Source organism: Haliaeetus leucocephalus, unplaced genomic scaffold (assembly GCF_000737465.1).
Source record: "Haliaeetus leucocephalus isolate CR32 unplaced genomic scaffold, Haliaeetus_leucocephalus-4.0 Scaffold1, whole genome shotgun sequence".
NCBI classification, from domain to species: domain Eukaryota; kingdom Metazoa; phylum Chordata; class Aves; order Accipitriformes; family Accipitridae; genus Haliaeetus; species Haliaeetus leucocephalus.
In genome coordinates, this window is record NW_010972437.1 from 19048555 (window position 1) to 19072699 (window position 24145).

General features: G+C 45.7%; 1 protein-coding gene across 6 annotated transcripts in view; it reads left to right on the top strand.

Annotated features, from left to right (window-relative positions):
* The window catches only part of BIN1 (bridging integrator 1), a 99996-nt gene that overhangs the window by 37920 nt on the left and 37931 nt on the right, over positions 1-24145 (top strand). For all 6 annotated transcript variants that reach the window (XM_010568500.1, XM_010568508.1, XM_010568526.1 and 3 more), the window contains exons 2-6: positions 7804-7884; positions 15512-15566; positions 16028-16122; positions 18016-18111; positions 22659-22766. In XM_010568500.1, the coding sequence (XP_010566802.1) occupies positions 7804-7884; positions 15512-15566; positions 16028-16122; positions 18016-18111; positions 22659-22766 (435 nt within the window). The remainder of the gene's footprint in view (positions 1-7803; positions 7885-15511; positions 15567-16027; positions 16123-18015; positions 18112-22658; positions 22767-24145) is intronic.

Sequence of the window (24145 nt, forward strand, 5' to 3'; positions counted from 1 at the left end):
TGCACCCTGTAGTTGCTTCAAGGAAGGCCTCTGAGTTTGGAATGAGGATGGCAACTGCTATAGAAGAATCTGCTGAGGCCAAACAATCCTCTTTTCATGCTTCATAGAAAAAGGGGAGTCTTCAGCAGTGTATTCAAGGGAAAAGGCTGAAATAAAGCAGGCATTCTTAGATGAGCATGGTGCAACATGCAGCTTCAGAAGTGGGACAGGTCCTTTGTGTACCCCCTTCTTGGGGACATTACTCATTAGTCATGACTCAGCCTTAAGGATAAGCTGACTATCGTTCCAAGCCACCAGACTTGAAAAAAGTCCTGCACCTGCTGTGTTTATTTCTACATCTTGTCTTACACCTGGCACGATCAAAAACGGGGGTATATTCTTAAGATGCTGACTTCAGTCTGGTGAAACTTGTTGCCATGATCTCTGTCTGAGCCCATTATGGGAAAGCAGTTTTCTCCAGGAAGTAATTCAGAATGAGAAAGTGGGGCTCCTGTTTTTTCCCTATTGACTACAGAGTGAGGGAGAAGGATGAACCTTGTAAGGCAACCCAATGTGTCCATACTGAGTCATGTTAAACTCGAGAGGTGTGTCCTGAAGGTGCAGATCATGGTGAGGCTGCTCTTTAGTAGCTGTCAGAGGCAGATATTTGAGTTCAGCCTTCAAGGCAATGCAGTGTGACTCTTGCTTCTACAGAAATTTTGCAATATAGTGCTGTTTAGGGAAGGTGGCATTGACGTGTTCCTTTGACAATAGGCTATGCATGCCATTATTATCTAGTCATGCTTGGATGTATGTTACACTTTTGACTGTGATATGGAGGAAGGAGTAAGGTCTTTCTGTGAAGGATATTTGTTCAGAGACAAAGTGATTGACCTTCTGCTGCTGTCATCTTCAGGATTTGAGAAGACTAGCTTTGGAAGGGCCTTACAAGATCCATCCCCTATATGGAGAAGGATCAGTCTGGCTTAAATCACACGTGAGATGCTTGTCTAACTTTTTTTAAAGTCTTCCATTAGCAAAGGATTTCCATGCAATTTATTCTAAGGATTTAAATTCTTCACTGTTAGCATATTTTGGGGGATATTTTGAGACTTCAACACTGCAATGTAACCAGAAAATTATATTTTTAGTTGTTTGAGTTTTTCCTCCCCCTAGTCAGGTTGGGGTTTAGGATATGGCTAAGCATACAAACTCTGGGGTTTAGAATATGGCTAAGCATGCAAACCCTCACATACTTTAATTAGAGGGACACCTGTGAAAATCAATCTCAATGTGTCTTGAGCTGAGCACTCAGAGCTACTCATGTCATCTCTCCTTCCTTTTTGCCAGCTGGAGAAGCCAGGGGTAAATTTGGTGACTCTGACATGCTGAACAAACACTCCTCTCTACAGCTGGATGGATGTGACACTGGACATGGCTTTTCCAGGTCATTCAGGAAGTCTCTAACAAAATGCCATATTGAACCCTATTTCCCAACTCTTAGCCCAGTGACGGAGGCAATGTCCTATCCTTGCAGGATCTATTGAACCTTGTTAGCAAGTAAGAAGCAAACAAGAACTGCTCTGTCTGCATCAAGTGTGACATTGCCCTTTCCCATCTTCTAGTGATCCAAGGCTCTTGCTGATTGCTCAGCCATGGGAATAATTTTCTCGATTTAAAATGAAGCGTTTAATATGTTTGGAGTTTCTTCCTCTCCACCCCCATCCTCCTTTGTCCAGTTGTTTCAAAGAAAGACTTAATTGTGCCAGGCTTGCATGAGGAAGGCCAGGCTGTCCCCAAAACCATCCTAGAGGCAGGCATGGAGGGCAGGAGGACATGCCCTGCTCCCAGGGGAGGGTCGGAGGGGGAGCAGGACTCCCACTGCCCCTTTTGCTTTTCTCCCTGAGACTGGGTGCAAACCCCAAATTATTCCATGAGCACAAATCTACTTCATTGACCAAGTCACATTTCATTTGGGTAGAGAAGAAACCAGGCTTAAAAAAGTTTATGAAGTTTCCTTTGTTTCTACCTTATTAAGTTACATGGCTTTGTGCTTTCCATCTGACTTGGATACTATTTTCTTCTCCCCCTCTTCCAAGTATAATGTCTTCCATGGAAGAATAGGCAGCGCCGGAGATCAAAGATTTATTTGTTCTGTTGCTAGTTGACCCATTGACACATGCCAATTTGTTGCAATTCAAAATTAGTCACAGTATTTACTGGCTCTGTGCCCAGTTGGTAGTTGGAGATTATGCACTGGAGTTGGCAGATACAGCAGAAGTCAGAAGCATCGTTTATGAGGGGTGGAGAGGTCAGGAGATGGAGTGATTTAGGAGCATTGGGCCCATATTGGTAAGATGTAACTGCAGCCCCTTCTCTGATGCAGTGGGGAGTAAGATGTGGACCTGCAGGGCTCAAGTTCTCTGGCTGTGGACATAATGACTGCCTCTTCATCGGGGCTAGACCACCCTAAATTCAGATGTTTCTGATGCAGATTTAGCTCGTTTTGGGATCCACAAGCTGCATTTATTTTTTGCCTTCCTACTCATCACTTGCATTCTCTAAATTGGTCTTTGGCCTGGGTGACCCCATATGCCATGTAAAGTAGGGTTTTATTAGGTTACTGGTTCACATAATGGGTCTACATGGGGTTAGCTGAGAATATCTGGGTTTTCAAGGCTTTTGTTTTGGCATTGGTATTTCAGAAGAGAGCGAGGGAAGGTGCTGAGTGAGAACTGTGGATGTATTAAGCAGCTGGTGTATATTCCTCTGTTAGAAAGCAAAAATCTGAATCTGTTACAGTTGCTTTTTAGAGCAAAGCAGAACTGCATTTTAGTTGGTCTGATACTGCTTCTTGATGCTAGCTGCTGTTGTACTGCTGGCAAGGGTTTGTCCCTAATGGTGATTGCTGTTCTGTGTCAGTGTGTTTGGTGGTCACAGGGCTGATCTCCAGATCTCCATTTCCTTCATGCCCAGTGCTCAAAGCAGAGCATGGGAGACCTTGTGCGAAGTAGTGCTGGGGTTTGCCCTTCAGGAACGCTTCCTCCTGTGCACCTGAAAAAAAGATGGTAAACTGCAGCCAGTTAAGATGCTTCCTTTTGAGTCCTACAAAGCTGCAGTGTTTAGGTAGTGCTCAGTCATCCTGTGAATCTTACGGTCTTGCATTTGAGAAAAACCTGCAGCTTGGATTTCCCTAAGCAAACTTTCCATTTTGCTGGGACAAGTTGCTGTTTTTAAAGGCTATTTCATGACCATTGCTAGCAGAATGCCAGATTTCTGGTACAGAGGATTTCCAGATTTCTCTGTCACTTCTTCTGTGTTATCTCACTTCTCAAAGTATAGCAATTCAAAGCTTACTGCAAATAGTTCTGCCTGCAACAGCAGATTACAAATACATCAATGATATGAGAGGAATGTGATAATTTACTTATTTGTTAATAGCATCTTGCCTCCTAGGATCTTAAAGTGCTTTTAAAACTTCAGTGAAAACTCTGAGTCTCCTTGTTCCTTGTTGCTTTTATTCAAAAGCAGGGAAAACTGAGGCTCCATGGGTGGAATTTGGCTCTGTTTGGAAATGCTGCAGTAGCTGGTCAGGTGCCTGTGGTCCTAGTTTGAGAAACACAGAGCACCTGCAGATCTAGCTAATTGTTGGAAGAAACCTGGTTTCTGAGCAACACTGGAAAATGGTGTCCAGTGCCTGAGGCCGAAAACATTGGCTGGGATGACATTCCCATCCTGTCATAGTGAATCCGTGGTGAGCCAAGACTGAAAACCACAGCAATGCTGGAGCCCCCTCTGAAATCCATCCACAAGGTGTTTTGTGGGATTCATACAAAGTATTCCCTCCTTCTCCCTAGCTTGCACCATCTTGAAATGGTCCCTATCCTTATGCAGGGCCAGGACTTCTCAGGTCAAGGGCAGACCAAGGAGCCTAGCCGTGGTTGCTTCTTAATCTTTTAAATGCCAGATCCATGCCTGCTGCCTGGTGTGGTTTGCCTCCAGACAGCAGCTGACAGATCACACCATCTCTGATCCACCCTGAGATTTGGGAGCTGTGGCGGGGTCCCGACTCCTACCCTGCTAAATCTGCTCCATTAATAGCTATCAAAGAGCCTGAAGTTTCCATCCGAACTTTATCTGGCTTTGCAGTGAGCTGGAGGATTAAAGACTGTCGCAGGGGAAGGGAGGGAGCAGCCGTGGCTCACCCGGAATAGCCTGACCTATGACGGCACGTACCAGCCTGGGGAGGGGAGTTGTCCTGTGAGCTCACGGGTTATTAACAGTGAACACAGACATGCCTGCAGTCAGCAGCACGCCCAGGGCCATCTGCTCCATCCCTGGCTGGTTTAGGGGGTCCAGAGGGACTCGTTAGTACGGCTTGCCTCTATGGCTCTTTGATGGGAGAGCTGGGAGCAGGCTTGAGGACCAGCCTTATGAAGCCATTGTTTTATGCTGCTCAAATGACTTAGGGTTTGACCTTTGGGCTGTTTGTATGGGGTAGATCTGTTTTTGAGGGAGAGTGGTATGAGAAGATAACCCCTGCCCTGCTGCAGCCCAGGGCTGTTGTCTCTTTGCTGTGTCATAGCAAGTAATAAAGGGATCAGGGGGCTGTATGGCTGGGCCTTGCCTATAGGGCCAGCAGGTGTGGGGCAGAAGCCTTCAGTACCAGATGGTGGAATAGTGTAGGAAGCAAGAGCAGGTTTTTTGGTGTAGCCAGGGATTCACTTCTCACAGCCTTTCTCTTGTAACTGGTTTTGTTTTCCTTGCCTTGTTCTTCTGCTGGTGTCCCCAAGTCTTCTGTTTCACCTCCCCCATGTCACCTCTGTGGAAAAATGCTGGGTTTCTTCTTACTTCCTCCCCCCTCATTCAGAGCTGCTCCTCAGCTGAGTATTGCTGTTGCACCAGGAGTTTTTTCCTTAGAGAGAGGCTGTGAGTTAGGGCCCTTTCCAGTGCCCAGCGTTTTGCAGGACTTGTGCAGAGCACCTCAGCGTAGTGGAACAAGATCTTCCCAGCTGGCCGGATGACCCCAGACTCAGTGTGCATGTCCCCCAAGGAGCAGTGGAACTGCAGATTAATTTATTGGACATGTGGGAAGCAGGCACGTGGCTGCTGCAATGAATAGTCTGTGGGTGCTGCTCAGTGTTTTACACCAGGAAGTACTGAGGCTGTTCTAAACCTTTGACCCTGGTGACATACTCCAGATTCCTCCCAATTAAATGGTCTCCTTCCCTGCCTTCCAGGCCTGAAAACATCATGTCTGCTGCCTAGCCAGACAGATGCATTGCTCCATAAAAAGCTCCTTTATATCCCCAATAATTCTATTGATCTGCACTTTGGGAACATCATTCTGCCTTGGAATTTGCAGCTTGTGTACTTTGTTATCAGTGATGGGCACTACTGGTGTGATGGCTCTTTGGACATCTAGGAAGTCACCCAGCAGGTGGGAAATCTGTGCTCCATAGATCTGGTAGCCTAGGGCCTGAACACAGGGCCTTGAGCAGGGTCCTTTCTGGCAGAGGTTCACCATACCACCTGATGCGAAAGATGAGGCCATACTGAATGCTTCCCTCCTGCTGGCGGGGCAGAGGAATGTGTGTAGCCTCAGCAGCAGTGTTGCTGTGGCATGTGCTCCTCTTCAATGGAGCAGAAGAGCAAAGGAGGCACCAGTAGCTGGTGTACAGGACTCTGCCTGTCCAACCAATGTTGCTGCTTCTGCTCTCCAACAAGCTCTTATGTGCCAAGGGTTTAAGAGGAAGAAGGGAATATTCATGCTGTGTCCTGCTGCATAGACAGGTTTACCAGACATGTTAGGTGCTTGTAGCTGTAGTGCTTGTTGCTGTCACTTGAGCCGTAGGCAAGTTGTGCTTCTAACTCTGGAGGTTTTTGGTTCAGCCCTTGGTCACAAAGAAGGCAGTCTTCATCTGTATGTGTCCTTTCCCCTCCTTTTGCTGACACATGAATACCTCAGCAATTCCTGGAGGGCAAGAAATGCTGCGGAACAGAGGGAGAATGAAAACCAGTGATTCCCTCCTAGACATTCAGTCCCAGCCTAAATAAGGGACTTCTGAGCTGAGTGCTGAATGAGTGCACTGATTTATCATGTCTAGTGCTAAAGTCAGGTATTGTGGTCAGGGGTGAGCTGGGGATATCCGTGCTTATATGGGGGAGAGGGGAACTGAGATTAGCCAAATAGACATAACACAAATGTCCTCCACCTTGGCAGTGTAAAAAGAGTGAGCCAGTAAGTGCATTGGCAGTTGGACTAGATGATCATTGTACGTCCCTTCCAGCAGAAAATATTCTATTCTGTTCTACATCCTGTTGCATGGACCTTCTCAATGCCGTTTTGGAGACCAAACATGAAAGTCTGGTCCCTGCCCTGCAGGGGAAAAATCCTCTTTACATTCTCTGAGAAGATCCCCAGGTAGCAAAGGGAGCTGGAGGAGGCTGGTTTTGGTGGCTGTCATGGCTACCTGGCAGTCCGTCAGAGCAGCTGGTCTGGTGACACTTACTAGTGGCCTTTCTGTGGACCTGATGGCTGTAACATGCACGTGCTTTTCCATCTTGACCCCCTCCTCTCCCCAAGAGGAGCTGACCGTGATGGCTCAGATCTGTGGCTAAAGGACTGCTGTGCTCAGCAGAGCAAGAGAGACTTCAGCTTTCCAGGGCTTTCTGCTCCTTGGGCAGTCATGCTCTTGCCAGCCAGTGCTCCTTTGCTTTTCAAGGTGTTCCCTCAGCACCTGTTCTAGCCCACCTCTGGCTCCCCAGAACCTCCTGTGACTGAGGACTGGGTGGGCTTTTCTCTGTTTTTACTGGCCCTGTGAGACAAGGCTTCTTTTTTTTTTTTTAAATAGTTAGGTTTTATTTTTGATTAACAAGGATGTTGTAATCAAGCTTAACCAGCTATAGCGTACATCCTTGTCTCCCTGCTGCTGGAGTTGCATGGGGCATGATAACTGTTGCCCTGCTCCACAGCTGCAGTTTGCCCAGCCTTCTTGTGATGGACCTACCTTCCTGCCCAGAAGATGAAACCTGCCCAGGTTTGTTCGAAGCCCGGGAGCGATCCACTTAGCTGCATGGAGAGATCATTAAGAGAGGAGGGTGATAAGGGAAGTAGTGTGATAAGGGTTTTTTTACGGGCTGTGGGGAGGTGTGCTGTGCAGGGAAGTGGTGAGAGGAACAGGACTGTCAGCTGACGCTCTCAGACGTGACACTTGGACTGAGTGTCACATAGATTCATGGTGTAAGGTCCCCAGCTGCTCTCAACAGCCAGCTCCTGCCAAGCATGTGCACAGTGAGGGAAGGTGGAAAGAAGTTGGGACTTTAACTGCTCCAGCCACCTTCTCTCTCTCAGGAGGCCTCTGCATGGCTTTCTGTGTGTGACGACAGTCCAGCTGTTCTGGGAGCAAAAAACCCCACCCGGTCTGGACCAAAGACTAGTGTTAAATCAGGGTAAGTGTAACCACACAACTCAAAGCATATTAAGGAAGTGTGGTTTGTTTCTTGCTGGTCCAGGAGATAAACAACGGGGTGGCTATTGCCCTGTCTGCTAAAAGCATTAGACCAGGGAAGGACAAACCTTGGTTATGCTCTTTGGTACAGCAACATATAAGAGGTCTGAGTTCATACTGATTCGTCTGCAAGTCCTTTTTCAAACTATGACTGTGTGGAGAAATATTCCAGAAATTTTGAGCGCAAGAATAAGGGAGACTTTTTAATTTTCCTTCTGTCAGCCTCATGAGCAAAAACTTGTAACTGTTTCTTTGTCTCTGCTTTGCTATATCTGTGTTTGAAGTTTCCTATCTTTCTCCTCTCTTTCTGCAGGTCCTTCAGAAGCTTGGGAAAGCGGATGAAACAAAAGATGAGCAGTTTGAACAGTGCGTGCAGAACTTCAACAAACAGCTGGTAAAATAATTGGCGATATATAATTACACCTGGCTTTCAGTATTAGCTTCCAGTCATCTGCTGCAATAGGCAATTAAAGCCCATTAGATTAAATGATGCCACAGGCCTACTGAAGTGACCCGGAACTTGTAGCTGTTCACTTATGAGAAGTTACACTGTGTCTTCTAGTGCCCCTATCATGGAGTCAGTGACAGTGTATGCTGAAAAATAATAGTTGTTCTGGACCCAAGTTTAGAAAAGAAGTAGCTCAGCCAGAACACTTCCTTGAGTTAGCAGCTGCTTTGTAATGTAATTTTTCCTGCTGGGTTGGAAGCACAGATATAAGAACAACATTGTGTCTCTGAAAGATGGGTAGGATGGGAAAGAGATTAGAAATAAAAAATAAAATGGAACAAGGCAGTTTCAGTTTCTGAAGCACAGTGGAGGGCAAAAGAGACAAAGAAAGCAAATGGTGAAAAGGAAACATCCTTCCATGGCTAAGATCTAAGTCTAGCTTCCTCCCCATCCTTGCACAATCACTGTGTCAGGCCTGAGTCATTATTCTTTCACATGTCTGCTTCATTGCTATATTTTAGCGCACAAAAATATTTTAACAGTGTAGCAATTTTCCCCCACCCTCCTACTTAAACAGCAGCAGGTTTGTATCTTGAACTGGGTGTGTGGTGGTTTTTTGGTGGGTTGTTTTTGTGGGTTTTTGGGGGTTTTGTTTTTGTTTGGGTTTTTTTTGTTGGTTTTCTTGTTTTGTTTTTTTGTTTGTTTGTTTTGTTTTGTTTTTTAATCTGGAGCTTTCAGCCACCCAGAGGAGGGGAAAACATCAGTTAACCCAGGGGATTTGCACGCTGGTGCTTGGTGTTAGGGGAAGTGTTGCTTCTGTTTCACGGCACGAAATGTGTGCCACACCAAAGCTCAGGTGGCACTGAAGAAATCTTTTAGCCCCTTTGTGCCCTGACATATTTAGAACCTTTTTCTGGAGCTGTTAGCGGCTGAAGCATCATGTCTGTTAAGACTCAGCAGATGTGGTTATGCGTCGCAAAACCAGCTGAGAAGGAATTTGCCACAGCTGAATATAATGAAAATCTTTCAGTCTGACTTTGACTTATGTCTAACCAGAGCTGACTGCAGATTCCTTGGCAGTGATAGTAGCTGCTGTTACAGCAGTTCATGCAACATCTCTGTAGCATGTCCACCACTGATATCCTCTTGTACACAAAGGAATACAGTTTGGCTTCTTTCTGACGACATGACATTACCAGGTGTCACTTTTCCATATCATTTTCAATATTGGCAGTCAGGAAATAATCATTTTAAAGGAGAAATACTGAAAAACTCAAATCCAGACTTCTTGATCTGGCTGTCTGGGATGGCTTTTCAATTTCCAAAGCCGTGAGTTCCAGTGGTGCACTGAGAAGCCTGTTAGAGAAGCACTGCCTCTTGTACCCATTACAGCTGACTTTCTTTTCCTGTCTTGCAGTGATAAGCCATGAATGAAATTCTCTAAATAATTTATCAAAGGAGCTGGAGGCTGCTGTGCATTTGCTGCTTGGGGTCTGTTGGTTTTGCTTTGGCCCTCAGTTTCCCTGTTGCTAAAACAAATGCAAACAATGCCTGTTTTACAGGGCAAACCATAAATGTGAGTTAGCTGGATTGTTAGGATATCCAGGGCTCAGGAGTTGCTACGATGCCAGGTAGACTAGGGAAAAAACTTCAGCTATATGTGCATATATATGCACTTGTTTTTATACGTGTGATATGTGTGTCTAGTATAGCTGTGTGTGAGATTTCTGTGGCTTTCCTTACTAAGTCTGCTCCATTCGGAAATGTAGTCTGGAGGAAAGCAGATCTTTTGCTGCAGGCTTGTGACATAACAGCTCTCCTGTGGAACTGTCTGGGGTATGACCAGGCAGTGGCCTTGTTTGCTGTTTGATTAGAGGCTTCACTGGCTCGAATGACTGTGTTGGGCCGCTTTAACACATGTTCCCATGCATGGGCTGTTGATGAATGGAGAGCAGGTCTAAAAATCACTTACTCATTTTCAACCAAGACGTCTTGTGGATCTCTCAAATGGTGGTTGAGTGGCCGTAAGGGAAAGCATTGCACTTCCCAGCTCTCTGTCCGTTCAGGTTCATATAAGAGCACCCTTCTGAGGGCTCTGAATGGGAAGAGCTTTCTAGCTCAGACAGATGGATTTCCTGTGTGACAAATGAACTGGACATAACCATACTTCTGCAGGGCTACAGGCCTCGCTCTGTCTCTTGAAGGCTTGACAAGCAGCACAACTGGCCCCCATATTACTCCCTCATGACAGATTACCTTTGGCAACTAACCTCCCAAAAAGTTCATTCGAAGGCTCCCCCCTCCTTCCCTTTCCCGGTTTCACTTGTGTTCAGGTACAGGCACAAGGATCTGTCCTGGAAATTCTCCTCACAAAGCTGGAAGCAAGAGGCCTGCTGCAAAGTTGCAACGCAGCCCCTGCCAGCGGCATGCTAGGCTTTGGCTTCTCTTCCCCTGCATTTGAATTACTCCCTGGAGAGACAGAGTGGGAGGCTGGTGGCAGCCCTTACACTTGTCACTGTTGTGTTTCTGCCTGGCAGAGCGGCTGGGTTTTGATACCTTTCGTGAGATGTCACTGGTGTGGAAGTTCTGGGTTGGTTTACAGTGTTTCACACCAAATGCATGAGATGCAAGCTGCTGCTGGCATGGGCTGCATCCATCTTTACCCGTACCCCACGGTGTTTGGCGCAGCCTCAGCATGCAAGGCAGGCAGTGTGGACTTAATCCTTGCTCTTGCAGCATAGGTTTTGCTGTGGACCATTACAGTCAGTAGCTCAGAGACTTTCTTTCCAGGCAAGAACCCTTCACGCTCAGCAGTTTCCACTTCAGCCCTATGTAGCAAAACAAGTTTAACAGCTTGCCTGTTATCCTAGGATGGGAGCTTTTCACCAGTTGTTCATGCTTTGTGTTTTAACAGCTCTGAAGTTTTGCTGAGTGGGGGCTTATCTGGAGCTGTTGTTTCAATGCTTCTCCCTCCCCCTTCCTTTATAATTCCACAGTCTGCTCTTCCAGCCCTATATTAATCCAATCTGGAACAGGACATTACCTGCCCCTCTCAGGTGTAGAACATCACTCCTGATAATAAAATTCCTTCTCATTGGAACTGCAAAACCAGGGAGGTTTTGTAAAGAAGGGGTTGCAGACTAATATTGATGAAAGAATTTATTCTGAAGATTGGGGAAAAAAGGGGTTTAGGAAACCTGTCTACTACCAAGAAACAGCTCTACAGAAAATCACATACTTAGCTAGGGCTCAGTGAAAGGTATTTTAAGTAACAACCCCCCAACAAAACAAAGTACAAAAAGATACCACATTGTTATCAATTAATATGTATAATATGATTGAAATAACCAGGGAGCTGCTGAAGTCCTGTGTACGGCCCGTATCAGTTAATATTTAAAGTAGAGAAACATTAACTAGACATGCTTTAGGGTTTAGGAACTAACTATTGGACAATGGGGCCTTATGTTTATGTCAGAAAAGGTAATGGATTGTAGTCTGGTCAATAAACCTTGAAGAAGCACTTGGAACTGCCAAGATTAGCAAAGAATTAGGCAAAAGGCAATTCCTAGGGGGAGATTGTGACCACCTACTCAAATGATACCACCTCCTCAAAAGAAGACAATGAAGGAGGAAGACAGTCTGCGCACTAATTTTCATGAGGGGCAAAGAAAAAAGAACCAATCATTAAGGAAAATAACAGTGACTATGTATTAGGTAAATGTATAAATGTAAGAGTTTTTGAGACAAGGGTGTGCTGTCTTGAGACAGGCACCCATTCATGCGCATCAGTTTAATTTGAAAATACCTCAACTCTGTGTGTTATTGGCTTGCACACTGGGTGCACGAACCCTGTTTGTGGGACAACAAAATCGCTTTTGTTTCTTCCTTTCACAGAGCTATAAGTGATAGGTGTTCCATTAGGTCTTTGGAGAGAGAGCTCTTCCAGCCTCCCAAGCATAGCACTTCTATTTTTAAATATGCATCTTCCTGTACATACTGTCCTTCGTATTATACCTGATTGTCTTATAGGCTCACAGGGTTGAATTACACTGTGATTGCAAGTATGGCAATATCTGCTCAAACAAGATGATACTTGTGTGTTTGAGTAGAATGACTTACTGTGGTCACTTCTACATCAAGACACAGTGTCATTGTCCCTGTGTGAAGATTTTAAGTCAGTTTGTTAGTGCAGGGATGAGAAATGAATATGGGGTTCAGAATCGGCACTGATCTTCCATTTTTTTCCTAGTTCTACTTGCTTTTTGTGGAGTTTTTTTACTCTGAGAGATATATATACACACACACACTAATTCTTCTTTCTTACATTTTTGCAATTTAAAAATTACTATGCTATTAGATTTTTTAACATCTTTAGATTCAACCATACCTCTATAATTTCCCTCTGCACACCCTTAAACTCTTCAATAACTGGGAAGTGGATTAATTTTCCAGATTCCAGTTTAACTCTCTTCCCTACATTTTTTACCTTTGAGTTTAGGAAGCATCTCTTAAACATGCACTCAAGGGTGTTGAAAGCTTCTGTTCTATACAGTATTTGACGGTGTCTAACTGCATTGCAAGAGGTATTTATGCAGAATCATGGCTGTACTTGACAGCTTGCTATAGCCTGCTTAAAGAAAGCAGGTGCTGCATGCACAGAGAGAAAGCAGTTGCCAAAGTTTCTTGGGAAGGCATTAATGCTTAAAATTATAAAAAGAAACCTTTGTAGTAAGGAAGGGAGCTGCTTTACCGGTAGACATGAAATAAAGCAATGGGAATGCCAAAAAAGGACTTGAATGGGAACCCCAGGTGCCCAGGGGTGCTGGGGAAATGGGATTCATGCCAAAACTCTGAATATGGGCCTCGTAAAATCTGAAGGCAGAAAAATTTTCAAGGCTGTAAAGTCTATTCACTCCCTCTGGCAGGCTTAGTACTTTTAAGAGGCTTAGGTAACCCCATAGTCACAGAGATCAGCTGTAACCCTGACTTTAAACATCAGCAAGAGATGACAGAGAAAGACCGCTCCAGTTGCAGGATGCAGCACTGCATATTGGCTGACTGTACATCATAGCAAGACAAGTGGAGTTGAGGATGCATGGAGAACACAGAAGGCTAGTTGTGCATTGCTGCAATTGCATGCTCCAGTATTCAGGCCCTAACTTGCAGGTTTTTCAGGTGATCTGTCTAAAAATCTTGATTTGATGTTTAATTGTGATGCCAGTGTACCTCTCGGAGGATACTTTTCTCCCCATTACTTTGGGACTGGGTATCAAGACTTGAAGAGTTCCTGAGTTTCGGTTGTGTCACGTGCTGCTGTGGCAGGACTTAGGCAAATATGGGCACAATTTTAGAGGCAGTTTCTGATTTTAGATGCTATAATTTTGAGAGTCACAGTTCTAGACATTGCAGTGCCCAACTGTGTGGTGGGCAAGTTCTGCAGAGCACTTCCCTGTTGATTAGTTTCTGATAACCTCAAAGTTGTGTGTTCAAATTTAGTCATTCTTAAAAATGATACAGCTGCAGGATGATGATGTATCCATCTGAGGGATTTTGCATGATAGTTTCTTCTGTGCCATTTCCTCTTGTGTTCTGACATCTCATCTTTCCAGTTCCAGTCTGTGATTTCTAGCACGGACCAATTCTAGGCAGACAGCACTGCTTTCCTCTAAGACTTTTTTGCTTCCTGCATTGGGCACAAGCAAACACATGTTACAGTGTGATTGAACTGCTGCTTGTCAGGTCAGCCTCCCTGACGGTCCTTTGTGTGTGTGCTCTTTGATTACTCTGGTACCTCTTCCCTGGTGGTTTCTGATTGCACTGTTAGGAAAGTCTCATCTGCCCGGGTTTCCACATTCACCTTAAGCCAGCAAAAAGCTCTACATTTGTTTGCTCTGTGTTTTAAGAACTCCTAGGACTTTCACAGCAGATGTGGTCATTATTGCTTTCCTCTTGTACTCTCTTTGGGTCAGTTCCAATGCTTCTCCAGAACAGGAGTCTGACTTTCTTTTATAAAAGTGGCCAGCAATTTCCCATCCCTCATTTCCTTTGTTGATGGCAGTAGGAAAAGAACAAATGTGAACTCATCCAGAACTTTCGAGGCAAGAAAAACAAATTGGGCCATAGTGTTGGAAGCAGATGGATTTCTTCACAAGGCTATGCTAGCACTGCCACTTCCACAGCTGGGCAGATTTAGCCTCTGCTTAGAGAGTGCAGCTGCAATGAGAGCACAAAGGATCACAGCATGAGCTCGGTTGAGGCAGGAGTTTCTTGAGTGGTGGCGAGGGCTGATGGGAAACATCTGCTTTTGAAGCTGGTTGCTCCAAGGCAGCTGTCAGAGATGTCCTGTGAGCTCCCCATCTCTGGAGTTGTCTTTAGCTGTCAAAATTCATTATGCTGCCCCCCCTCCACAATGGGACACAAGCTGGGAAAAAAAAGGAGGAATGGCAGCAGGCTGTGAGGAAGGTGTGAGGTGTAGTTGTTGCTTTCCTGCATTGTTGTTTTTACAGCTAATTTGGGGGATAATGAGGATCCAGTGAGATCCCACAGGGTAACAGAAACCCTTTTGTAACAGAGATCTCTCTCAAACTTTTTTCTGTACTTCTTACTCAATGTTTGCTCCTTCCCTTGCTTTGACATGCTCTGTGGTGGTGGTGCTGAACTCCAAGCCTTGCTTTTCTCTTCCTTTTGTTTCTGTTGAGTATTTCCCTGTCTGCTTTGCACTGTCAATGACATATGGCAAAGTAGAGAGGGGAGGTAGACCTGAGTGTGCTTATCCAAGTACAGAAGAGCGGTCATATTGCGAGTGCCTGAGTCAACTTTGCCGTAAAAATCTCCATGACCCTTTCTAATCTGGGTTCTTGTACTGCACTCGCCTGTGTCATCTGAAGGTTCAAACTGGCAAAACTTGGCCCAGCTTCTGGTTTTAATCCTCTGTTTCCTAGTGAGTGAGATCTGCTGCTGGTAGGCCACCTCCACAGTGAAAGCTAAAGAAAAAGATGATTATTTCTGTATTTGTAAGCCCTGCTGCACAGGACAAGTTAGACAGGATGTTTGGGCAGGTCAGAGGTCCCTTGTACCCACTTTGCATTGGGGTTTTGGTTTGCAGTGTGGCAGGAAAAAGTGGTGAGCTGAACTGCTCCCAAACCAGTACAAAATAAATCAATTGCATCTATCTTCTATATCCTACAGATTCACTTCAGTTACCTTTGTTGTACAGAACCACTAGCCCTTGGCTTATAAATTAATTGTTGCCCTTAAGACCCTCTGTGGTTGCTTGTACAAAATCAAAACACTAAAGCTGGCTCTGCTGGGAAGAGCAAAGCACAGCTTTACCCACATCAAGTTAGCTTGGTGGTATTGTTGGCTGAGTATGCCTGCAGGTCACCATCTGTGGGCTTACCAAGTCAGAGGGCTGTGTGGTCTCCCTGTTAACATTTATGTTTTGTGTGGTCATAGGGCTGGCATGTAGCCCATCTGCAAAACCATTTTTCTTAATTTAGAAATGCTTGATGATTCTGCCTTACACTCTCTTTATATGAGAGAATAAATGATGGTCTTCTCCTTATGTTCACAGTCTGAAGGTACGAGGCTGCAGAAGGACCTCCGAACTTACTTGGCTTCCGTAAAAGGTAAGGTCTGCATAAGCAGAGAATAGTTTTGTCTCTAGTGCTTACCCACGCAGTGAGGTTTCTGCAGCCATCCTCTCTTTGTGTTTCCTCAGGCATGAGTTGTAGGAAAGGTCAGCCTTATCTGGGTAGGGGATCTTTCAGAATCCTTCAGAACCAGCTGGGGTGGAATGGGGTTGTGCTTTGATGCCAAACAGGTGGTGCTGTCTTAGGAGATAGACTCTCATATCTTGCTAGGGGAGGAACGAACACAAAGGATTTGATGTGACTGCATCCTCGGTTCCTTTCTCTGCCTGGTTACTTTCCATCTTTTTTATCAAGGGTCAGACATTCTGTAAGGAAGAGCTTAGCATTTGTTATAGCCCATTCAACACCTCCTGCGTCCTTGTTCCTCAGGATGAGTGTTAAACTGTGAGGAACATGCTGTCTCCCTCTTTCTGAAGCAGTTCCCTCTTCTTTCCTAGCCATGCACGAGGCCTCCAAGAAGCTGACAGAGTGTTTACAGGAAGTTTATGAGCCGGATTGGCCTGGGAGAGATGACACAAATAAAATAGCAGAGGTAAGACTCTGTCCAGGATGTGGGGTCACCAGGCTTGGTCTGTCAGCAGCAATGAGCTTTGGAAGCTGTGTCTGTGCACCACGTTTCTTCGGGCGTATGGCTTTGCAGAATAATTGGAGAGACAAACTCAGCGTTGGGAAGAAGGGGAAGCTGAAGGGATGTGGACTGTATTTTTGTCTCTGTAGAGAGCACTGTCCCCAGATGCTTGAATGCTATACAGAGGCATACACTTATGCCCACAAGCAATTTGTTCCCCCAACAGTGCCTAAACAGGGACGGAGGATGCCAAAAGAGAGTCGATAGGGTTAACTGCATTTATTGCTTATGCTCTGTGCAAGAGAAAGGGGAAGGTAAATCTATGGCCAAAGCATGGTCAGAGCAGCCATTGTGTAGCTGCAACAAGGTCCTGCTCACAGCAGTACCACCAGCTGCCATATTTTAGTTACCACCTTGTTCGGCTGAGCCACGTGTCACCCCAGCCTGCTGTTCTTCTCATCCCTTAGTGAGGCGATGTCTGTCCAACTTGCCCAGGTGTTTTCTGTGGAGCTTAGGGCACAGCCTGTCATTTGACAGCTTGGATCCCCCTTGGCATGTGTGTGTGGTTGGTCCAGCTGGAGGCAGGTGCCCTCTGCTCTCTTGCTCAGCTGTTCTGCTGAGCAGCAGCTGTGGCAGGTCAGCACCGTGGATCCATCTGCCATGAGGCTGCAGGACTGGGCCTCCCTGCAGCTGTCTCTGGCATAGGAGCGGTGGGGAAGGAATAGAGAGGAGAGCAGGACAAGGATTATTCCCTTCCCCAGCTTTCCTCTGCAGAAAATCTCACCTGAAATAACATCTGCATCTTGCCTAAGAAATACTGACTTCAAAGCAGGTAAATCAAACAAAACCTGAACATGTCCAGGTCAGTGCTTGCATTAACATGGAAACTTTCCATTAGGAAGTGCTGTTGCAGTAAATAATGCAGTTGTAATTCAGCTAGTTTGGCTTCACATTCTCTGTTGGCCTTTTTTCTCTTCCTGAGCTACTCCTGGGAGACCGTCCCTTCAGAGAATTTGAGCCAGGGAACATGAGTCCTGAGAACGAACTGTAGCTACCCTGCAGGTCTGCAGGAATGTTTCCAGCCTTCTACCTCTCCCTTTAATGCCTTTGTTTATGTTTCTGTCTTTCAGGAAAAGTCAGGCAGGAGAAAAGTGCTATTCCTGCCCCCAAAAGTAATAAATACCCACACAAAGTAGGCATTTTTTTCTGAGTATTTTAGCCAAACCCCTTCGTTCAATTGGGAAAACAGGAGAGAGGGGCAATTTCCACCTAATCAAAAATGTTGATGGGAAGTTACTGAGCCTAAGATAAGATCAAGGATAAAGCGTGCGCAGGTTAGGGTGCAAGCCTTGGATGTGACCTCCATTGGGCTGTGGAGGCAGGTGGTGTGAGGGCTGAAGACTGCTAGAATAGCTTTCTGTTATTGTTTGTTATCCTCCAGAAAGCTGCATTGTAATAAAAAGCAGAAAATGGTGCCTAGTGGTGTCAGGTGTCCCGCTTATGTGGCTGCTGGGAGCAGGTAAAGCCAGCCTAACCTTCATCTTCCCTTCTGTTGTATAGACTTGGGCTAGCACTGCAGGGGAAAAGACAGTCCCTCAAAGAAAGGTTCACAAAAGGTGTTGTGTCCTTGTAGAGGTCACCTGAATTAGCAACAGCAAGCTTTCTTCTCTGTTTCTACATTTCTGGCATGATCTCTGTTTTCAGCTAACTTCTCGGCTCCTTAGGTTTTTTTCAAATAAATGTTTATTTCTTAAGAGCTCTGGGGAACTGAAATCGTTGACTGTAGCACTCATAGAAAAAAACAGAAATGCAGAGCTCTGTGTTCTTAATAGTTAGCTCATTACTTTTGTTTTTCAGAACAATGATCTTCTCTGGACAGATTTCCATCAGAAGCTGGTGGATCAGGCACTTCTGACCATGGATACGTACCTTGGCCAGTTTCCAGATATTAAAGTAAGATTCTCTTTAAACCTTTTGATCTACAGGGTCACAGCAGGTGAAACCTCATAAGAATCAATTTCTTGCATCCCCATCTTCTTAAGGAGGATGTGTGTGCTGTGCTACTGCAAGCTCTTCTTTTAGAGCAGCCAAGATCTTTCCCGCTCTGGGTCATGTGAAAATGTTATGTTCTCCTTTGGGTGTGAAATGAGAGTGAAGAATTCAGGGGAAAGATGCTGAAGAGAAAACATAAGTGCAAAACAGGAGGATCCATAAAATTTCCTATTGTATCACAGTGCCGGAGGGCAGGGTCAGCAATAACTCACAAGCTCTCAGTCTCTCTTTTCAGTCCTTTGGTTTTTCAACTTCCTTGTAAGTACAAAGCGTTGAGTAAGCAGTTAGTGGCAAACGTGCTTTATAGGTGTGGACAGCGGATTTCTGTGTGATCCCTGAAGTCCTGCTGTGCATGTAACCAGCTTGTTGTAGGGAAGGGGGAGAGCTATCCAGGCGTCTTTTGGGGGGAGATTGTATCCAAGGACCTGGGTTTGCGTGATGTCCTGTGAGCTTCCCTTCCCCCACAGTTAGCTCCTCTCTCTTCGTTTTGAGAAGGTTATGCAGGAAATGTCTTCACCATATGGAAGCACTAGTAATGATATCACCATATGGGAAGTATCAGCTTGGCTACTTCCCAGTGAAAACAACCCTTTCCCCACCACATGTCTCTTAAAACGTTTGTCAATATTTGTTGCTTCCAGAGGATCGTGCTGTATCAAGGAGGGACAGGTCACAGGCTTGTAAAATGAGCCCTGAACAGCAGTGTCCTTGCCTCCTGGGGCTCCTTGTTTTTGCTTCATTTTTCCAGCCTCTTCTGTTCCTGGAAGTCTGAAGTGGGGAAGCTTGAAGAGGCTTGCTCTTGCTTTCTACCCGCTCAAGGCTGTAGAGCTGATCGCTCCCTGTAGCGTGACGCCATGTGCCTCAGCAGCGCGGGGGCTCGTGCACTGCTTCCGAAGCAGAAGGTTTTATTTCAGGCTCGCTGTAGACTCAGAGTTCTGCACTGCTTCAGTCCAAATCACATTTTACCAGCCTTGTTGGCTTTGCACTGGGTTACCTCAGAGTGTCACTTTTTTCCATGCTGAGTATCTCCAGGATTCCTTAATTCTGCTGGGGTCCTGCTGAGGTTTTACGGTGGGATTTTAAAAGGAGCGCAAGACTGGGACCACCCAAATGCCACCAAAACTCAAGGTGTTAGGCACTGAGCTCCCATGGATCCTTTCTGACTTCCGAATGGGCCACTAAGGTGTTTATTACTAATGTTCCTTTCTCGGTCTTCAGATGATGCTCTAGAAAATGGGAAGTTAAAGCAATTTTATGCACAATTTTAGTGCTTTAAAGAGAGTACTACTCACCTCTGCTTCCCTTCCTAAAACGAGTGAGAATTTGGCTTTCTGTTGGTTCCTACAATAAGGTATGGATATATTTCACAAGAGTGGCTATTTGTTTAAAGTGGACTTCCAGTGGTATGAATTTAAAAAGGTCAGTGCGTTTTTATTGGTAATTCAGCCAGATGCATCATCCTCCTTATCCTGGAGCAGTGAGAAGTGCTCAAATCAAGAAGTGGCTCAAATCAAGTATGTTTTCTTCAACTGGTAGAAACTCCTATAAGTGCTGTTGTTGAAGGTTGCTACAGTTGTACAGAAGTGTAGTTTGGTTTCACATAAGGAATTGGAGTTCTTGAGTTTGGCAGGCAAAAAAACCCCAGTCTTATGTAATTTATGGAATATTTGAGTTCGTTTTTGTTACGGTAATAGTTTTCTGGTTTTTGTTTTCCACAAAAGCAAATTTTATGCTTTTCCTGGAATTCTGGCATTACTGTGATAATGAAAGATGATTTATGGAGATAAAATGATTTTAATTTAGTTATGTGAAGGCCTGTTTTTTTGTTAACAGCCCCGTAATTCAAATGTGTAATGAGTTAGATCATGCATGCATTATTTTTTGTTAAATTCTAACATATTCTGAATCCTTCTTCTCTTGAGGGGCTGGAAAAATTCCCTTGAATTTTTTTGGATTTGCAATGGGGTCAACAGCAGGAATATGAAAACATAGCGTTCCTTTAGTAAGGAATTTTTATAAGTTAAAGGGAATAATTTTAAAATGTTGGGTGGGGAGGGGTGAAAAAAGCCTGTCTGTCTTCTCTAACTTGAAAAACAGGAATGCAAAAAGTACTTTATCCTTCGTTGCAGGTCAATATCTGTAACTTCTTGGAGTAGGACTCTTGCATAATCTGTGATATTTCTGAGTGAGTTTTTGGTTGAGGTTGCAGAGTATGCAATAAGAGTACAGGTCTTTGCAGTGAGCCCAGAGAAGATGAATCATAACCCAATTCTGAATAGCTGTAGAATTGGTGATTTTCTGTCTTGCACTGAAACTGGTGCCCTCTTTCTACTAGGTTTAAAACCAAATATTGGGGCGGGGGGGGGGGGGTGTGGGGGGGTTTGGGGTTTTGTTTTTTAAAGGAGGCTCAAATTAAGATGGATTTCTTGCAAAGCAGTAAACTCTGTTGGAGTTCAGCTTTTACTTTCAGATAGTGGTGGGTAGCTGCAGCTATCCTAGAGTCATACAAAGAAGCTGCCCTGCAGCCTTCCAGGACTGGGCTAAGTCCCATCACTGCCATCACAGGCAGTTGTGTGATCAGTGGTTACCCCAGGAGGACTAGCACACAGTGTACCCATACCTCGTGGCATTTCCACCTACTCTAGTGGGAATGTGAGGATAGCGTTTAGAAGATCAGGAGCTGCAAAAAAGGGCAGGAGTTACCTTTTTTGAGAGATGGGTGACACTGAATCAAACTCCCTGGTGGGGTGGCAGGAAAACCTGGAAGTGGCTGTTTGCCATGTCAGAGGTGGGCAAAACTCCAGCTATCTCTACCAGTCTGGCCTGGGGGAAAAATCCTCTCTCTTAAATCCCAGATCCAGCCGTGTGTTTCATCTGGTGTCTCTGGAAGATGCATTAACTAGCATCTCAGAGATTGTCACGCTGCTGAAAGCCCCCTCCGACATCCCGCCTCTGTGCCTGGCTGGCAGCATGATGTCTGGGAGGTGTCTTCTAGTGACCTTGACTGTGGGGTGGCTCGGCTTCTTCGTGATGTCTCTCCTGGAGTGAGCCGAGTGCTTTGAAATCAGTTTGGGTGTGCATGTGGCTGAGATTCTGCGGATCTGCTGTGACTCACACAGGGCTGCACCAGCATTCGCTGAAAGTGCAGAGGATCATGTGTGGGAGACGTGCGAACTGGTCCCAGCTGGTCTGGCAGAAAGATCAGCCCTGAGTGCGGTTTTGCAGCTTATCTGTAGGAGCTTAGGGAGAGGAGACTGCATCTCCTTGCCAAGTACAGTGGAGGGGAAGATTTGCTTTTGCAAGTAAATCCCAGTGCTGATTCTTCATCTTGCGCTTTCAATTTCCCTGGGTGCTGAGGTTTATTAGAAACCCTCCTGGCTCTTTGCCATGCCTTTTCCTTCCAGTTCTCCAGCCTGTCTCTGTCTAGACTGCTGATCACTGAGGCTGGACCAGGCTGTCTGAGCTGGAGAGTGCTAGGGTCAGGCTGGGAAGACCTGTGCTCCAACCCAGATAGTCTGGGGTGTTTGTAGAGATTGTGGGAGGCAAGGGTCTAAGGGGGGTGGATGGCTCCTAAAACAGGGCAGCCCAGTGGGCCTGAGCCTCACTGAGGTGAAATGCTGCTTGGGGAGAGAGCCTGAGGCACCTCAGATGAAGAAGGGTAATGGAGGATCAGGCCGCAGGCTTGACTGTCTGTTCTGGATTCTCACCTATGGACTTAACCAGGACTCCATTCCTGCACATGAGTCTGGTACACAGTTGGCTCCCTCCTTGTATTTGTTACTGCTTCAGTGTGCCTTGCCTGTTAGTGACACAGTGCTACCGGTTTTCCCTCACACTTCTCTGGCTTAATAGCTAGTTGGAATGGACCACTGCCTGTGGCTGCAGTCACTTCTGTCTGGACCTCCTGTTGCAGGGTCCAAAATGCTGTCCTAGGTGTATCCTGAGCGTGTGGATGAGTGCTTTTGCTGTGCTGGCAGCAGAAATGCCTTCTTTTGTTGAACTTAATCTTTTGAGCTTCCACACGAACCAGGGTTGTGAGCTGGTTAGTTAGAGTCTGGCTGCAGCCCTTAGGAAGCCCTGAAAATGATGAAGCAGGTGCCTGTAGGATGCAGGCACATGGGGAGGCTTAGGAAGCACTGGAGCTACAGTTCTGAAAACATTAATGTCATCCAGAGGTGGGGCCTGTTGTTGGTTGGATCCCTTTGCTTTCCCTGGGTGGGTCTGCTCTCCTCCTGAGGAGCTCCCTCTAGAATGGTGGTTGTCACAGGTGGCTCCCAGGGCCATCTCTCTGGGCAGCCTGTGTGGAGTATCCACTGAGTGTCCTTGTGTGGGCAGAGCACGGGATGCTCGGGAGGTTGGGTGAAGAGGAGTGGGGGGGGTTCCTGAGAGGCTTTGTGGTTTTGGCTGCTGGGGAAGATTGTCACAACTCTTTTCTCCATCTTTCTTAGTCTCGTATAGCAAAGCGAGGAAGGAAGCTTGTGGATTACGACAGTGCCAGGCACCACTTCGAAGCCCTGCAGACTGCAAAGAAGAAGGACGAAACCAAAATCGCAAAGGTAAAGCAAGCAAAAGGATGTGCAGCCATCCTTTCATTTTGGGAGGTCTATGTTTGCCTACTGAGCAGGTTTTAAGTGTGCCTGTACCTCTTCACTGGGTGTGTTATCATAGAATCATTTAGGTTGGAAAGGACCTTTAAGATCATTGAGGTGTTGTGAACTGGTGAGGTTTTGCTAGGTATTTCCTTCTCATCTGTTTAGTTCTCCTAGAAGGCAGGATGGTCTCTGTTGTGTTGGTTCAGACTCTCTGTCATCAGTCTGCATCTCTCTGTGGCAAAGGCCTAGGTATGCATTTCCTCAGATACTGCAGGACCAGCAACCTCTGTCAGAAAAGCCCATGTGCCTCTGGGGGAAGCAAAACCTTGCAATGCCCCCGAAAAATTTTCCAGTTTGCTTCTTGGGGCTCTGTCTCCCCATCTTAGAGCAGCGGTGAGAGTAAGTGCTTGAGTGTTGCTTGAGGTTGGTTGTGTTTGTGAAGTCCTCTGATATTCTAGGACAGCGATCCTTAGGAGTGTGAGTTTACAAATTCATCAGTGGAAATGCACCCTATGCACACTTGATGACTGTGTTCTGTTGTCTGTTAGTCACAATTACTGGATAATAAATACAGCTGAAAGCAGAAAACCAAGAGTTTTCTCTTGTTAGGGTGTGGTTTCTATCATGCCTGTGAACATCTTGATCCAGGGTTAACTGCAGAGCATGCCCAACATGCAAGTAAATAAAAATTAGATTTTCTTTTAAATGTAGCTGAAGAAAGGTGATAGTGGTAACCTTGTTCTAGAGGAGGCACATGGTTTGAATACCTGCCCAGAAAATGAGCTGTGGATTACTCCTGTACCCTGAGTGGATTTGAACCCATATGCTCCACTCCCCAGGACAGGTCTTGACACAACAGAATAGTCCAGGGCTGAGGAGACATCTTTAATTCTCTTGAATGTGGGCCATGGCACATCAGGACTCTTCAAGCTAGAAGCAGTACAGGAAAGAAAGAGCCTGGATCTGTGTCTTTTAAGCAGGCTGAGAAGAGTTGTCATTCTTTGCTTAGAGTTATTTCTGGTAGGAGGGAGATATGGGCTATGTGAGAGATGCTGGTGTTTCTCCTGCATGGAAGAAATAAAGATGCATCTCTCCCCCAAGTGAAAGATCTGCATTTAATGGCCACAGTACTTTTATTTTTAAGCTGCAAGTCATCTGCTCACCCAGTGTATGTACTGCAATTAACCTTGATGGACAAAGGGGAGAGAGAGATTGATGGCTCAGGTGTCATCGCATCATTTGCGTGGCAAAGCAAGTATTGGTTCTGTATGCAAGGCATGAGGCCCAGCTGGTTGTGCTTTCTGTTCTAAGCAGTACTTCACTGTGTTTGGGGGTAAGAGCAG